General features: G+C 42.9%; 1 protein-coding gene across 3 annotated transcripts in view; it reads left to right on the forward strand.

Moving 5' to 3' along the window:
* Positions 1 to 1,966: 1,966 nt before the first annotated feature.
* Positions 1,967 to 17,770, forward strand: part of LOC144678900 (nuclear receptor subfamily 1 group D member 2-like) — a 29,557-nt gene continuing 13,753 nt past the window's right edge. For 2 of the 3 annotated variants that reach the window (XM_078538959.1, XM_078538961.1), the window contains exons 1-3: positions 1,967 to 2,274; positions 11,469 to 11,744; positions 11,900 to 11,988. In XM_078538959.1, coding sequence (XP_078395085.1) covers positions 2,265 to 2,274; positions 11,469 to 11,744; positions 11,900 to 11,988 — 375 coding nt within the window. In that variant the 5' untranslated portion in view covers positions 1,967 to 2,264. Of the gene's footprint in view, positions 2,275 to 7,209; positions 7,437 to 11,468; positions 11,745 to 11,899; positions 11,989 to 17,770 lie in introns of all 3 variants that reach the window. The other variant, XM_078538960.1, reaches the window with a different exon arrangement.

Raw genomic sequence — 17,770 nt, forward strand, 5'->3', positions numbered from 1 at the left:
TATGTTGCATTCTTTGGTCACATATGTTGACTTGTGGGTGCATTTTGATTCAAGGACGCTGTTTACATGTATTCATCTCAGTTTTTTTTGAGCACCATTAGTTAGCACAAGTTGGACATGTGATGTACGGGTGAGAGAGGAAGAAAGAGGTCACGCCACTGTATGTTATCGCCCGCTGGTAGCTTAGAGCCTGGGTTTTCTCATGGGCATGACCATCTTGTTTCATTGCTTTGTACTGTTGTTTTTCATGGCTACATTAAAGTTCAATATTTTCACTTCAACACTGTTGGTATTGTGATCCTCTGTATGTGCCAATCTGAAAGTAAACACAGCCTACTGGTGAAAGACTTTATCAAATAATTGTCCCTGTCATTTTGCCACACTTAACCAATTCCATCCCATCCACTCCTCCCATGCCATCCCCTTCCTCCCTTGCTATTCCATCCTTACTATGTCATCCCTCTCATTCCATCCCCATCCCATTCACCATTCCATCTCTCACATGCCATACCCGTATGCTGTTCCCCCACCTCCCAAGCCAACCCCACCAACTGTATATCATCCCCTGCCATCTGCACCGTACCCTGGAGAGATTCAGCACCTCATCTGATCATATGCCTAGGAGAGGGACAGAATCAGCACTTGACTTGGCTGTTCCCTGGGGAGAGTGAGAGAGTTGACAACTTGTCTGATTGTGCCCCACAGAGAGAGAGAGAGAGAGAGAGAGTTGATACCACACCTGGCCATACCCCGGGGAGCTTCCCTCCGGCTGTTTTATTTCTCCATCAACCACGGCCCCTAACCTCGCTGCACCAACCATTGACAGCTGATCGGGACAAAGCTCATATATCTCAAAGTTTAATTAATAAATGGAATTGGGGTTCAAAAGAACTTCTTTAGCAACAACTTTCCTGAAACAATATTTTTACAAATTTGTACCAGTCAAAAAATGGTGCTGTAAACAAAATGCATTCACATGCCTCTGTGTTCGCCAGGCATTGTCCACCAACACACGCCTTAAACTGACCAATCAAAACAGTCCAGACAAAAACTGAATTATAGATATACAAAATAGAAATGTAATTTATCAAAACATAACATTCCAGATAATGCCACAAACACTAAATATTTAGTATCAACTTTAACCAAATTTCCAGCACCCTTAATGTATATCGCTTCATATTTTCATAACTCAGTGATGCATATTGGTTTGACGAAGTTAGTGTTTATTTTTTCCCCAGATACCTCGGATTGATCCTATATCCATGATGTAAAATGTAGCAGCAGAGAAATAGCTTTGGACTGGCTTCTCTGTCTGATCCAACATTTGTGAGGTGGTACCATTAAGTGTTCAGAAATAAAGAAACAGGCACAACCCAAAATAACTGACGAAGTGCTTTAATTGGGCTGTCAACAGATCATCTCAGCTAGTTAAAAAGCTTAAAAGCAAAAAACTGCGGATGCTGGAAATCCAAAACAAAAGCAAAAATACCTGGAAAAACTCAGCAGGTCTGACAGCATCTGCGGAGAGGAGCACAGTTAACGTTTCGAGTCCGTATGACTCTTCAACAGAACTAAGGTAAAATAGAAAAGAAGTGAAATATAAGCTGGTTTAATGGGGGGTGGGACAGGCACTGGCCCTCTATCCAGCTCTACCAGTCCCACCGCCCCTTAAACCAGCTTATATTTCACCTCATTTCTATATTTCTTAGTTCTGATGAAGAGTCATACGGACTTGAAACGTTAACTGTGCTCCTCTCCACAGATGCTGCCAGACCTGCTGAGTTTTTCCAGGTATTTTTGTTTTTGTTTTAGTTAAAAAGCTTTCTGGTTTCCCCACCCCCCCCTCTGTTTTTGTGAAAAAGAAGCCTGAAACCTGGCTAAGTATGAACTTGTTTTGGAAAGTGTGTCACTGGGGCAAAGGGAGAGACAGGCTGAGGGGGTGGGGCCAATACAAAGCGGGTCACGTGGGAATCTGGAGCAGCAGAGCACTGAGATACTGAGTCATTGCTGTATGAGTCCGGATTGAACAACCAGGAAAGGCACTGCACTTCAATGAAAATGATATATCGGTGTGGCAGGAAAGGAGAATAGAAGATTTAGAAAGTCATCAACGGAGACATCGTGCAGCGAGACATATGGGGGTTGAGAAAAGGGGAGAAATCAAGACTGAAAAGTGGGACTCAGGAATAAATCTTTTGTTTTAAAAGGAACCTGTTATTAAGATTACTCGCACAAAGCGGAGGTTTCCTACACTTAATGCAATGGATGCAGGTACGATACTTATTTTCTGCATTTTTTTTTCTCTGAACGCGGTTTTAATAAATCCAAACAGAATTATGAAAATGGATGTAACGGATATGCCATGTTTCGGTTTATTCTGTTCAGAACCCAAATTCAAAAATGCTCAAAGGTGCTCGATCACCAGCTGGAGAAGCGGAGTAGTTACTGGAGGTTTTTGCGGGCGAGCAGCTTGGGTTACTGCATCTGGAAATTGAACGACGTTAGAAATTTTTTTTTAACCCCGTAGGATTTGGTTTCATTTTGGAGGCCGTTTGCAGAAGACGACGGTTTTTTTTTTGTCAGTCACTCCCCCCCCCCCCGCCCCCCCGCAACAACAAAGATCAGTGTTGAGTGTTTCGCCCCTTCCGGCTGCTCCAGTCTTGCAGCTCCTCACATGGACCTGCTCTGCTGCCCCACGTGCGCCTTCTGTTTACGTTGCCCGAGCGCGGCCCGCCATTGGCTGAACGGGGTCCATGTGACGTCACACACCTAATGGAACGTCCCCCCGGAGCTCGCGGCGTGTTTATGTGACCCAGTTTCTGCCGCGAGATGGGGGCGGGGCGGCGCGGCGCGGCGTGCACCACCCCCCCCCTCCTCCCCCGGAGTACGTGTTCCCTCCTGCAAAAGGCAACAAGCGCCGCCTGCTGAAGGAACCAAATGCAGCAAAATGTAGATAACAAAACCTGCCCCATAACCAGCGAAGGTCAGTTGTCGAAGCAATTGGTTGATTACATCACGTACATATGCGGCTTAAAGACTGTTTAAAGTGGTGGGGCTTACAACAATTTGGATAATAACGGTATGAAACTTTTTTAAAAAAAAGAAGTTTTAAAACATTTTGGCCAAATTCTATTCCCTAATTTCTGGGATTCGTTGCTCCAGTTTCCTGCATAGTGTTGTTGTAGCTGATCTCCTTCAGCATCTTTTTTCATTCGTTCATGGGATGTGGGCATTGTTGCCCATCCCTAATTGTCCTTGAACCGCTGAAGGGCTTTCACTCTGTAGCAAACAGGTATGATAGTGGATGCATTTTGATATTGTTTTTAGGTAAGTTTTTTTATTCATTCATGGGATGTGGGTGTTGCTGGCTAGGCCAGCGTTTATTGCCCATCCCTAATTGCCCTTGAGAAGGTGGTGGTGAGCTGCCTTTTTGAACCTCTGCAGTCCTGGTAGATGGTGGATAGGCTTTGGGAAGTCAGGAGGTGAGTTACTCGCCACAGGATTCCTAGCCTCTGACCTGCTCTTGTAGCCACAGTATTTATATGGCTAGTCCAGTTCAGTTTCTGGTTAATGGTAACCCTCAGGATGTTGATAGTGGGGGATTCAGTGATGGTAATGCCATTGAGTGTCAAGGGGTGGTAGATTCTCTCTTGTTGGAGATGGTCATTACCTGGCACTTATGTGATGCGAATGTTACTTGCCACTTGTCAGCCCAAGCCTGGATATTGTCCAGGTCTTTCTGTATTTGGACATGGACTGTTTCAGTATCTGAGGAGTCGCAAATGGTGCTGAACATTGTGCAATCATCAGTGAACATCCCCACTTCTGACTTTGTGATGGAAGGAAGGGCATTGATGAAGCAGTTGAAGATGGTTGGATCTAAGACACTACCCTGAAGAACTCATGCAGTGATGTCCTGAAACTGAGATGATTGACCTCCAACAACCACAACCACCTTCCTTTGTGCTAGGCATGATTCCAGCCAGCAGAGAGTTTTTCCTCTGATTCCCATTGACTCCAGTTTTGTTAGGGCGCCTTGATGCCACACTCGGTCAGACGCTGCCTTGATGTCAAAGGCACTCACTCTCACCTCACCTTGGGAGTTCGGCTCTTTTGTTCATGTTTGAACCAAGGCTGTAATGAGGTCAAGATCTGAGTGGCCCTGGCGGAGCCCAAACTTAGCATCAGTGAGCAGGTTATTGCTAAGCAAGTGCCACTTGATAACATTGTTGATGACCCCTTCCATCACTTTACTGATGCCCAAGAGTATTCTGATGGGGCGGTAATTGGCCGGGTTGGATTTGTCCAGCTTTTTGTGTACAGGGCATACCTGGACAATTTTCCACCTTGCTGGGTAGATGCCTGTGTTGTAGCTGTACTAGAATAGCTTGGCTAGGGGCACAGCAAGTTCTGGAGCACAAGCCTTCAGTACTATTGCCGGAATGTTGTCAGGGCCAGTAGCCTTTGCAGTATCCAGTGCCTTCAGCCGTTTCTTGTTATCACCAGGAGTGAATCGAATTGGCTGAAGACTGGAATCTGAAGACTTTTTCTCTGTGGGTTGTGAGTCTTTGGAACTCTCTTCCTCAAAAGGCAGTGGGAACAGAGTCTTTGAACATTTTTAAGGCAGAGCTAGATAGATTTTTGATTAACAAGGGGATGAAAGGTTATCAGGGGTAGGCAGGAATGTGGGATTGAGGTTACATTCAGATCAGCCATGATCTTGTTGAAGGGCCAAGTGGCCTACTGCTGCTCCTAATTCGTATGTTCATTTCTGTGTATCTGTGTGTAAGACATATGCAGAGTTGGTATAATGCTGAGGTATTCAAATGCTGAATCACCATAGGTAATGTGTAAGAGTACTCAATTGTGATGAGTATGAGGAGAGTTTTTAAAAATTTGTTTATCGGATGTGGGCATTGCTGGCTCAGCCAGCATTTATTGGCCATACCCCATGCTCAGAGAGCATTTAAGAGTCAACAACATTGCTGTGGGTGTAAAGTCACGGACGGCAGATTTCCTTCCCTAATGGGCATTAGTGAACCCAAATGGGTTTTTATGACAATGGCAATAGTTTCACAGTCATCATTAGACTTTTAATTCCAGATTCTTATTGGATTCAAATTCCATCATCTCCCGTGGTGGGAATTGAACTGGGTCCCCAGAGCATTACCCCTGGGTTTCATGATTACCAGTCCAGTGACAATACCACTATGCCACCGCCTCCCCCAACTAGGCATGTATTCAGTGGAGTTTAGAATAATGAGAGGAGATCTCATTGTAACATATAAAATTCTGTCAGGGGTGGATAGACCTGTTGCAGGGAGGATATTTCCTCTGGCTGTGAGTCTAGATCAAGGGGTCACAATCTCAGGTTACGGGGTAGACCATTTAGGACTGAGATGAAGAGAAACTTCTTCACTCAGAGGGTAGTGAGCCTAAGGAATTCTCTACCACAGAAGGCTATGGAGGCCAAGTCACTGAATATATTTAAGAAGGAAATAGATATATTTCTGGACTCTAAAGGAGTCAAGGGGTATGGAGAGAGCATGGGAGTACGGCATTGAGATAGAGGATCAGCCATGACCATATTGAATGGTAGAGTAGGCTTGAAGGGCCAAATGACCTACTCCTCCTATTCTCTATGTTTCAAGTTTCTATGTGATCAAATTACAATGGTAGCAGGAGTTTTTGTGTCTGTTTAAATCTCTTTACATCCCACTTAGCTAAATGATTATAGAACTGCTCTTGGACCATTTTATAAATTGGACAGTGGATGTTAAGTTTTGAAATGGGAATTATAAAACAAAATCTACTGCTGTGGTGTTTCAAGTCACATTCTACTTTATATTTTTAAATGGAAGGCTAAAATAAATTATTTTCCAAAGTTGATCATAAACAGTTTGAAATAAACTTTCAAGAAGATAACTTTGGGGCAGATTTGACCATGCACGTGTTGACCATGATCGTTTTTGAACACCTTAGTGGATGAGAAATTATAATGGCCTGGATTTTGTGGTAGTCATAATGGGAAAACAGTTGGTGTTTGCTGTCATTACAACATTGAAACAGACAACAATTTATGGTATACAGTGATTCCCCGCTCCCCCATGGGGTACCCTCTAGGAATCTCCGCAGATGGAAGACTTTGGGAATCGTTTGATTTAACCTGAACTTCCACTTTATGCTTCAACCTGACTAAACCTCTGCAAAAACGTTACACTTTGTTAATGATGAGTACTGGCTTTTTAATGGCTTAGTGAGTTATAATTATTTTTGGACAACCTCTCTGGCCCCCAAAAAACTAAATTTATATTTATGGAATATCAAATTCCATAAATGTATAATATCTTTTAAAATTTGTTCCTTCCTTAATCTCACGTGTATGTCCCAATCTTTATGTCACACTGTAAAATGTTTAAAAAGTGAAGGACAATCAGTGCATTTGCTTCTTGGTTTGGAGTCTGTGAAAATTCTTCAATGTGACTGGTTGCTAACCCTACTTGATGACATCACTTGCTGGGGCACCAGGTGAATGGTGAAATCCGTGCCACAGAAATTGCTAGATTTTTGTGGGCAGCTTTCTTCGAGGTCAGCAGCCATCCCTTTGCCGCTGAGTGGAAAATCTGGGGTTTTCTTCGTGCTATAATATTTCAATGCTGCCTTTCACTGTAACTGATTATTTATTCACTGCCAGGATGTGGCCGATGCTGGCAAGGTCAGCGGTTATTGCTAAACCTTAATTTCCCATGGGAAGGTGATGACACGAATGGTGGTTCATAACGTTTCAAGACCAGATCAGTCTCTATTCTATGAGCCACTTTCCACCTTGGTCCCCTCTTTCAGTCCTGTCCTCTTTCCTCTTCCCTGCCTCCCTCCTGTTCTCCCAAGTTTCCCATTTCCTTTCTCCCTGAAACCTTCAGTCCCCTCCTCCTTCAAATTCCTTTGTCCTGCTTTGTAGTAATATCTATTCGTGTTCTAATGCTTTGCATCAGCAAGTTTCCAAAACTGCATTAAAGTTTATGCAACAAAATCTCCCTGGGGAGTGTCCATTTTGTTATGACCTCCTTAGAGACCAATAACTTTTAAAAAGAGATTTGAACTTCCAGTTATTAGCTGAAAGAATGACCTGACAAGATTTCATGTTTTGAAACTTTTAGTGTAACAAATGACTAAGAAAAAAAAAACTTGACTATTTTCTTTTCGTAGGCAACTTAAACTTTAAACTATGGAGAAGAGATTCCTCGTTTAACTTTTAGTATGACCAAAAATCTCCTGCCATGGTTATACGTTACACTGTCCCTTAAGTGGACACTTCATCCTCCAGGAACTTGGCTTGCTTCCTTTTTACTTTCCCAGTCAGTAACCTCTAATTGCAGAACCAACTTTCACTGTGGGGGTTAAACTGGAGATTCCTTCCTTCTAGCCCAAGCTAGGTGAATCTTCCAGCCTTCTTTAAATCTTCATGAACTCTGTCTCTTCAGAGCGAGAACTCCCACCCACGTTCTCTGTGGTGAACAATAGAGTCAGCGTTTTCTCTGCTTCAGTTGCAGGACTGGCTGCCTTCTGTGCAATGTACATTCGCTGCCCTTGCTTACCTTGATGGTGCTTTCCTCAGCCCTCTTGCCCATCGGGTGGCTGCAGACCACACCCAACCAACTACTGTCTGCTGCGATGTTCACTGATTCATAGGGAAGCCTGTAGCCTGATCTCAAAAATAGCTTCCTCTGCCCCCTTTCCCCATGGCAACGTGAAGCACACTAACCTTGTATCTAGGTAGAAAGACTAATTAGCTATCTTTGATCACCAATCCCTTTCATCTTAGAAGTAAATGGACCATTTACAGCATAGCTGTTTATAACCGGATACCAATAACACATTTCTTGGACTTTGGGAAAATCAAACTCTACTCATGGTATGCTCAGAGACTGCTGTCATTGTCTCCAAGTGTAAATACCTTCCATCTTCTTCTCAGTAAAACAATCTAAGCCTTCCTTTGATCTCCAACAATCAAATCACCCAGGCAGACTGCAGAATGGGTTACATGACCCAAATCATTTACCCTAAATTTAAAGATACAGTCCCAAAATATAATAATGTTCTAAACCTCATAATTGTAACAATAGGCCATGGATGAACTTACTAAGCCACTTCTGCTATTTTGAAATTGTGGAAATGAGGGAGAAATGAAGACATGTGCAAGTTCAAGGAATGATATGTTTCTGGCCAAACAAGGAAGGAGGCGTTGCTGCTTCTGGGAAGTGAGGTGGATCAAATGGAGCCAGTGCCAGGAGCTGGTGAAAAGGGCAAGGAACAATATAGAGTAAAAATACTTAATTGGAGGAGTGCCAATTTCAGTGGCTTGTGAACAGATCTGGCCCAGGTAAATTGGAACCGAAAATTGGCAGGCAAAAATGTAATTGAACAATTGACTGCTTTTAAAGAGGAGTTGGTTTGGGTACAATCATGGTACATTCCCAAAAAGGGGATCGGGAAGGCAACCAAAGCTATGACACCCTGGATGCTGGAAGAGACAGAGAGTAAGAGGAAGCAGCAAAAGGGAACATATGACAGATAACAGATGCCAGGTTGATAATACAAGTGAGAACCAGGCTGAATTGTTAAGTTTGGAGAGAGAAGTGAAATGGGAAGAAAGGGAAAGTATAATAATTGTAACAGCTAACATAAAAGAGGATCCAAAAGTCTTGTATAGGCAGATAAATAATAGATGGGCAGTAAGAGGAGGCGTGGGGCCTATTAGGCACCAAAAAGAAAACCTACGCATGGAGGCAGGGGGAATAGCCAAGGTACTTAATGAGTACTTTGCTTCTGTCTTCGAAGATACTGCCAAAGTCACAGGAAAAGGAGGTAGTTGAGATACTGATGTATAAAAATTGATAAAGTGGAGCTATTGGAAAGGCTGGTTTTACTAAAATCTGGTGACTTACCTACTTTAAGTGGGATGTATTCTAGGTTGATGAGGCAAGAAAGGGTGGAAATTGCAGAGGTCCTGGCCTTAATCTTTCAGCCTTCCTGAGAAATGGGAATGGTGCCAGGGCACTAGAGATTTGCATATGTTGGACGCTTGTTCAAAAAAGGGTGTAAGGATTAACTCAGCAACTACAGGCTAGTCAGTTTAACTTTGGTAGTGGGAAACATTTAGAAATGATAATTCTGGACAAAATTAACTGTCACTTGGACAAGTGTGGATTGATTAAGGAAAACCAGTATAGATCTGTTAAAGGCAAATTGTTTTTAATTAACTTGTTTGTATTTTCTATGGAAGTAACAGAAAAGGTTAATGATGGGATTGTGGTTGATGTGGTCTATATGGACTTCCAAAAAATGTTGATAAAATACCACATATGTGGGTTCAGCCACAGCTGGAGTATTGTTTCCAAATCAGGACACCACACTTTGGGCAGCTGTGAAGGTCTTAGAGAGGAAGATTTACTAGAATGGTGCCAGGGATGAGGATGTGGATAGATTGGAGAAGCTATGGACGTTCTTTTTAGAGCAGAGAAGGTTGAGAGGAGATTTGATGGAGGTGTTCAAAATTATGTGGAGTCTAGAAAGAGATAGAGAGAAACCATTCCCATTGGCGGAAGTGTCTAGAACGAGAGGACATTGATTTAAGGCGATTGACGTAAAGTACAACGTTAAGGATGAGATTTCAGAATACTTGGAAGTGCATGGTAAAATCGGGCAAAGTCAGCATGGTTTCATCAAGGGGAGGTCATGCCTGACAAATCTGTTAGAATTCTTTGAGGAGGTAACGAGTAGGTTAGACAAAGAAGAGCCAATGGATGTTATCTACTTGGACTTCCAGAAGGCCTTTGACAAGGTGCCGCACAGGAGGCTGCTCAGTAAGATAAGAGCCCATGGTGTTAGAGGCAAGATACTAGCATAGACAGAAGATTGGCTGTCTGGCAGGAGGCAGAGAGTGGGGATAAGGGGGTCCTTCTCAGGATGGCGGCCGGTGACTAGTGGAGTTCCGCAGAGGTCAGTGTTGGGACCACAACTTTTCACTTTATACATTAATGATCTAGATGAAGGAACTGAGGGCATTCTGGCTAAGTTTGCAGATGATACAAAGATAGGTGGAGGGACAGGTAGTATTGAGGAGGCGGGAAGCCTGCAGAAGGATTTGGTCAGATTAGGAGAATGGGCAAAGAAGTGGCAGATGGAATACAACGTGGGCAAGTGTGAGGTCATGCACTTTGGTAGGAAGAATAGAGGCATAGACTATTTTCTAAATGGGGAGAGAATTCAGAAATCTGGAGTGCAAAGGGATTTGGGAGTCCTAGTCCAGGATTCTCTTAAGGTTAACTTGCAGGTTGAGTCGGTAGTTAGGAAGGCAAACGCAATGTTGGCATTTATTTCGAGAGGACTAGAATATAAAAGCAGGGATGTGCTGCTGAGGCTTTGTAAGGCTCTGGCCAGACCACATTTAGAATATTGTGAGCAATTTTGGGCCCCATATCTCAGGAAGGATATGCTGGCCCTGGAGAGGGTCCAGAGGAGGTTCATGAGAATGATCCCAGGAATGAAAGGCTTAACATGTGAGGAACGTTTGAGGACTCTGGGTCTATACTCGATGGAGTTTAGAAGAATGAGGGGGGATCTGATTGAAACTTACAGAATACTGAAAGGCCTGGATAGAGTGGACGTGGGGAAGATGTTTCCATTAGTAGGAGAGACTAGGACCCGAGGGCACAGCCTCAGAGTAAAGGGAAGACCTTTTAGAACAGAGATGAGGAGAAACTTCTTTAGCCAGAGAGTGGTGAATCTATGGAATTCATTGCCACAGAAGGCTGTGGAAGCCAGGTCATTGAGTGTATTTAAGACCGAGATAGATAGGTACTTGATTGTTAAGGGGATCAAAGGTTACGGGGAGAAGGCGGGAGAATGGGGTTGAGAAACCTATCAGCCATGATTGAATGGCGGAGCAGACTCGATGGGCCGAATGGCCTAATTTCTGCTCCTATGTCTTATGGTCTTATGGTTTTTCCGCAGCTGTTGGTTATGATCTGCAATGGACTGCCTGAACAAGTGGCAGTGGCAGATTCAACCATGGCTTTCATAAGGGAGTTGGATAAATATCCAAAAGGAAAAAAATTGTAGAGGTTTGGGCAAAGCACAGGGGCAGTGAGTGGGACTAACTGGATTGCTCTTGCAGAGTGCCAGCATGGACTTGAAGGGCTGAATGGCTTCCTTATGTGCTTAACTATTCTTTGATTTTAAGAGAAAAGAGATTCCCCTCTGCTCTTCACTTGCACTTCCTCGCACAGCTTTTTAGATCTGGGCAGACCAAGTGGACTAATGGAACAGGTGAATGTTTTCCACATTTTATTTTTCTCAATACCCCTATGAAAAGAGAAAGTTTGAACAAAGCGTGAGGAACTTCCGATCTGTCCATTTAACTTTATAATTGTCCTCCATTCCACTTTTTGTTTGTTTTAATGCAGGTGGTGTCATTACATACATAAGTTCATCAAGTTCCAGTTGTAGTCCCGTCTCTTATCACAGTGACAGTTCGGAGAACAGTTTCCAGCCAATCTCGTCTTCCGTTCCATCATCACCTAACAGCTTTGTATCTGATAACCACATCAACCCCAATGACATGCTGGCTGATAACTGCGCATTGAAACTAGGAAGCTCCAGCAACATCCAGATTGCGTGTTCAGCTAAAGGGGATGGATCAAGTGCAGGCCCTTTGAGCAAAAGTACCAGTGGCATTACTAGTGAGTTGATAATGTTGTCATAATAACATGATCGCAGAATTTTCTGTTTTAACATCACAAAAACTTTGATTAAAAATAGATAAATACAAGCTTTATTTTATGACTAATAAGACATCTTGGGTGTTGTTATCCTACTTGGTCCTTGTTTTATTTAGAAATTAATGGGATGATCCTCCTGTGTAAAGTCTGTGGAGATGTGGCATCTGGATTCCATTATGGCGTGCATGCATGCGAAGGTTGCAAGGTAAGGCACAGTTTCACTGTGATTTCAAATAAATAGTCTGATATGATGTTTCTAAGTAAGAGAACCTGTAAAGTAGTCAGAGTAGTATCCATATATTTATTGGACCACTAGTTGAATCCATGGAATTGATTAAAGTATTAATCTAAAGATTTTCCAGTGTGTTTTCATCCTCCCATAGTTGCTTGACTGGGGAAAGAGACATCATGTTATTATGCTGTAGAAAAATCATGATATATTAATAGAAAATTAGTGTTCATTTTCCAGCTTTTTGACCATGTATGATTTATTGTACATTAGGCAGGTTATAACATTGTTTTGTTTTGCCAAGTTAGAGAATCTGGCCACACAGTGTAGATTCTTTACATGGGAGGTCGAGAACTTTGCTTAATTGATGATTGAGCGTAAATTATTTTTCCTTTGAATACATCCTTTTAAAAACAAGGCTGGCATTTACTGCCCTTCCCTAGCTACACTTGAAAAGGTGGAGGTGGATCTTCTTGAAATCCTGATGAGGGTGCTCCCACAATGCTGTTAGGTAGAGTGTTCTGGGATTTCAACCCAGAGATGTTGAAGGAACAGTGATATATGTCCAAGTACGAATTGGGTATAACTTGCATATGATGGCATTCCCATGCGACTGCTGCCCTTTTCCTTCTTGGTGGAGGTCACAAGTTTAGGAGGTGCTGCTGAAGAAGCCTTGATGAGATGCTGCAGTGCATCCTGCAGATGGTACACACTGCAGTCATGGTGTGATGTTGATGAAGGGGTTGGATATTTATTCTCTCATGTGCAAGGTGTTGATCAAGCAGATGGCTTTGTCCTGGATGGTGTTGAGCTTTGAGAGTGTTTGAGTTGCATTCATCCAGACAAGTGGATGGTGGACAGCTTTGGAGAGTCAGGGGGTGAGTTACTCACCATAGAATTCCCAGCCTCTGACCTGCTCAAGTAGTCACTGTATTTATGTGGCTGGTTCGGTTCAAGTTTCTGGTCAGTGGTGACCCTTAGGGTGTTGATGGTGAGAGACTGAGTGAAGGTAAGATTATTAGATGGCATGGGGAGGTACTCAGGCCTTTTCGTGTTGGAAATGGTTATTGCCTGACTCTTGTATGATGTGAATGTTACTTGCCACTTATCCAAGATGTCACTTGTCTAGGTCCTGCTGCATACAGGCACAGGTTGCTTTATTTTTGAGCTTTATGACTGAAACTGAATACTGCAATCATCAGTGAACGGCTCCGTTTCTGACCTTGTGAAAGGGGAAAGTCATTGATAAAGCAACTGAAGACGGTTGGGCCTAGGACGCTATACTGAAGAATTCCTGCACCAATGTCCTGGGGCTGAAATAATTGCCTTCCAACAATCACAACAATCTTCCTTTGCGCTAGGTATGATTCAAGCCGCTGGAGAGCTTCCCTCTGATCCCCAGTGACTTCAGTTTTACTCGGTCTCTTTGCTGCCACACTTAGTTGGATGCTGCCCTGATGCCAAGGGCACTATTGCCTCAACTTTGGAATTCAGGTGTTATGTCACTGTATGAACTAAGGCGATAATGAGGCCTGAACCCAAGTAGTCCTGATGGAATACAAACTGAGGATTGGTGATCAGGTTATTGGTAGGTGCCACTTGATGATTCCTTCCTTCACTTTGCAGACGATTGGGATAATTGGCTGAATTGGATTTGTCCTGCATTTTGTGGACAACGTGGGCAATTTTCTACATTGTCAGGTAGACGCCAGAGTTGTAATGGTACTGGAACAGCTTGGCTAGTGGCACAGTTAGTTCTAGAGCACAGGTCTTTAGCAGTACAGCCAGGATGTTATTGGGCCCATAGCCTTTGTTGTATCCAGTGCATTCAGTTATTTCTAAATGTCATGTAGAGTGAATTGAATTAGCTGAAGAGTGGCATCCGTGATGGTGGGGATCCCCGGAGGTGGCCCATGAGAAGGACCATCAAAACTTGGCACTTCTGGCTGAAGATGCTCAGAAATACTTCAGCCATGTCTTTTGCACTCAGGTTGTGAGTGGTGCTGGGGGTGACCATGAGCTCCCACCCTCTTGCCCTCCTTCTGTTAGTTGCTGAGTTGTCCACTGCTATTTGACCTGAATTATTGGTTTAGGGATGACTTATCTCTGTCTATAGCATGCACGTAGTCTTTTTTCATTAGTCTACCTGGTGCTGCTCCAGACATGCTGTTCTGCACTCCTTATCGAAGAAGGTTGGTCATCTGCCTTAATGGTGTTGGAGGAGTGAAGCCAGGTTGTAAGAGGTATACAGTTCTGCTGGTGATAATCCACAGTATCTCATGAATGCCTAGTTTCAGGCTATTGGATCTGTCCTTAACCTCTCTCACTTAGCATTGTGGAAGTGCTACAAGTCACAACAGAGTGTGTCCTTAGCATGTGAATGGACTTGGTCTTCACAAGGACTGTGGAGTAGTCATGCCTACTATGCTCACGTGGATGGATACATCTACGATAGGCAGATTTCTGGAGACAAGGTTAAATAGGCTATTTCCTCATGATGGTTCTATCATCAACTACTTCAAGTCCAGTAGGGCAGCATTGTCCTTTCGGAATCAATCAGCCATATCAGTGGTGGTACTATCAAACCACTTTTAGCTATTGTCTCCTGCGCAATGCGCATTCTCTGACCTTGCTTATCCTGATGGTGCTTTCCCCAGATGGTGTTCAATGTGGAGGAGCAGTGACTCATCAGCTAAAAGGAGGACAGTAGGTTCTCTTGTCCATGTTTGATCTGAAGCCATGAGAGTTCACGACATTCAGACTCAGTGTTCAGTATTCCCAAGGTAACCCAAATTGTTGTTTGGCAGTACAGAACTTAAGTACTGCTGAAAAAAGAGACATGTCTAAGCTTTTCGTCTTGCACTCCTCAGGACACTCGCAAGAATACCAATATAAGGGGGAAAACAACAATTTATACAGTATGTGAAGAGAGTGCTGATTGCTTGGCAAGTGGTATTGCCATGGAGAATGCACCACTGATGGTGACTGACAGTTAACTGCCATACATTGTTTGAAATTTAAACCAGGCAGCTTGACCCTGATTGGTCATGGCATTGGCCTGAGGATTGAGTCAGCGAATGGCTGTCACTTATTTTGTTTAGCTGAAACAGATGCAGTGTATGTACATGTTCTTTCTGTCTGCAAAGAACAGGGCCCTGTGTATTAATAAATGTAGCTTCCAGTACACGCAAATCCACCACATTGTGAGCCCGACTGACAATCTTAAATTGGTTGTCAGCGTAATTCTTAGCACGTTGAGGATTATTTAGCAAATGTTGTCCAATCGTGGAATCAAAAATAATGTTGGACATTGTGCTTTGAGTTTTCAAGCATGGGCTGGTTGGGTACAGTCTGTTTCTTGCCTGTTGCAAACAGCGACTGGGACATGTTGTTTGATACAATCCGCCAGTCTGTGGGACATACGGCCTACATACCTAGCATCACACTGAAACTCATGTAGCACATCACTCATTTGTGTGACCGGCAGAACGTCTTTTTGGCTTGATGGTAGTCTCCTATTAGTGGTGAATACCACTCGTGTTGCTACTGCATACTAGCAGCGTGAAACAGCTAGCTGTTTGAGCAACACATTAAATTAGCTGTTTCATGCCACTCCTATGTAGTAGCAACACGAGTGTTATTTGCCACTAACAGGATGCTGCCATCAAGCCAAGAAGACTTTCTGCCTATCACACAAATGAATACTGTGATATATGAGTTTCAGTGCCAGTGTGACGCTAGGTATGTAGGCCGTACATCCCAAAGACTGGAGGATTGTATCAAACAGCATGTCCCAGCTGCTGTTCACAACGGGCAGGGTACAGACTGTACCCAACCAGCCCGTGCTTGAAAACTCAAAACACAATGTCCAACATTATATGTGATTCTGCGATTGGACAACATTTGCTAAATAACCCTCAGTGTGCAAAGAATTACCACTGACAACCAATGTAAGATTGTCAGTCAGCCTCGCAATGTGGCGCATTTGCATGTACTGGAAGCTACATGTATTAATTCACAAGGCCCTGTTCTTTGCTGACAGAAAGAACATGTACATACACTGCACCTGTTTCAACTAAACAAAATAAGTGACAGCCATTTGTTGATTCTGGTCATGGCATTGTCCTGAGGAATATCAGGGTGAAGCTGCCTGGTTTAAATTTCAAGCAATGCTTGGCAGTTAACTGCCAGTCACCATCAGTGGTGCATTCTCCATGGCAATGCCACTTGCCAACCAATCAGCACTCTCTTCAAATACAGTATAAATTGTTGTTTTCCCCCTTATATTGGCATTCTTGTGAGTGTCCTGATGAGTGCTAGATTAAAAACTTAGACATGTCTCTTATTTCAGCAATACTCAAGTAACCCAAGTTGTTGAAGCTCTTTGGAGATCTCTATTCCTGCATTCAGAAGCCAATTCCCAGTTAATGGCAAGAATCGGCTTTTAAACTGCAGGGAAAGATTCCGTTATAGGCTATGGGTAAATCCCTGTTTTTAACCTAAAAAAGCTTTAAATATTGCTGGTTCCCTGAGTCTGAACCTTGGAGGAGCACCTTGTTCCTTCCTCTCCATCACTCTTTTCCATCTCCTATGGAACAATTCAGAAATTTAATATTAAATAGTTTTTAAAAATATAAAAGTTGAATTCTTAGACAAGAATGAGTGACAAGGGTCTTCAGCTGTAGAGGTATTGAGCTGGGAAAGGGAAGCCTCTACAGCTCTGCCAGGTGGTACAACTCCATATTAGAGTGGAAATCATATTAGAGTGCTCTCTCCTGATATCTTATGGAAGTGTTAACAGTTAAGTTTGAATACCTTGCAAATATCTGCAGGAAGTGTTTATATTGTAGTTCTCAACGGTGCTTTATTTATGTACTCATTTTAATGTGTATATATAAATCAATAAAAATTGATTTTCAACCAAATTTATTCTGTTTTTCTGGAATGCCAACGTTAGCAACTTCCTATTACAGCATCTCTGTGAAGTTAATCCAGTGACTTGGCCTTGACAACCGTGTGCCATTTGTTTATACAGATTGTAGTTAAGAAATATTTCTTGGCTTAAGTCCTGAATTTGCCTTTCACAATCCTGAATCTGTGTTCTTCTGTCATGGCATATCTGAGTGTATTGTTTCAGGCTTACTTTATAAAAAGTATATCAGATACAAATAGATAAAGTCCTTTCTTTGAGTTGGGAGGACTTAGCAAATTGTCAGTCGTAGCTCATCTCTTCATCAGTTGGTTGTTATGATCCTGTTGGGGACGTTCATATTTAAAGAAGAAATCTGAACACCTAGCATTGACCTATAGAACTGAGCCACAGAAGCTCACCTTTTTAAACAAAAACAAACTTCATTGTATATGTAAAGAGCAATTAAGCAAAACAAGCACACACTATAGCATAAAAAGATTTATGCTATAAACTCAGTTCTACTTTTTACCTCCCCCAAGAGGTCGCTTTTCTTACGAAATCTTGAAGGTTCACTCACTTTTCCTGGGATCAACCCAAAAGTATGCTGCAGCCCTCTGGAATTCACTTTAATTATCCCAAGTGTTCCAGCTATCCTCTGAGGTAACATTCTATGGGGGTCTTTCCATTAGCTATTGACTACACGACCTTTTCTGTACAGACATCATGACTGGATGCCTCAGCTCTTTGTTTGGGTTGCCACATGATACCCAACTGACTTCCCACAGCTTTCCAAGCTATCTCTCCTGACTGCTTTCTGCCATAAGGCTCTGTGAGGACCACTGTAAA

Source organism: Cetorhinus maximus, chromosome 3, assembly GCF_964194155.1.
Source record: "Cetorhinus maximus chromosome 3, sCetMax3.hap1.1, whole genome shotgun sequence".
Lineage (NCBI taxonomy): Eukaryota > Metazoa > Chordata > Chondrichthyes > Lamniformes > Cetorhinidae > Cetorhinus > Cetorhinus maximus.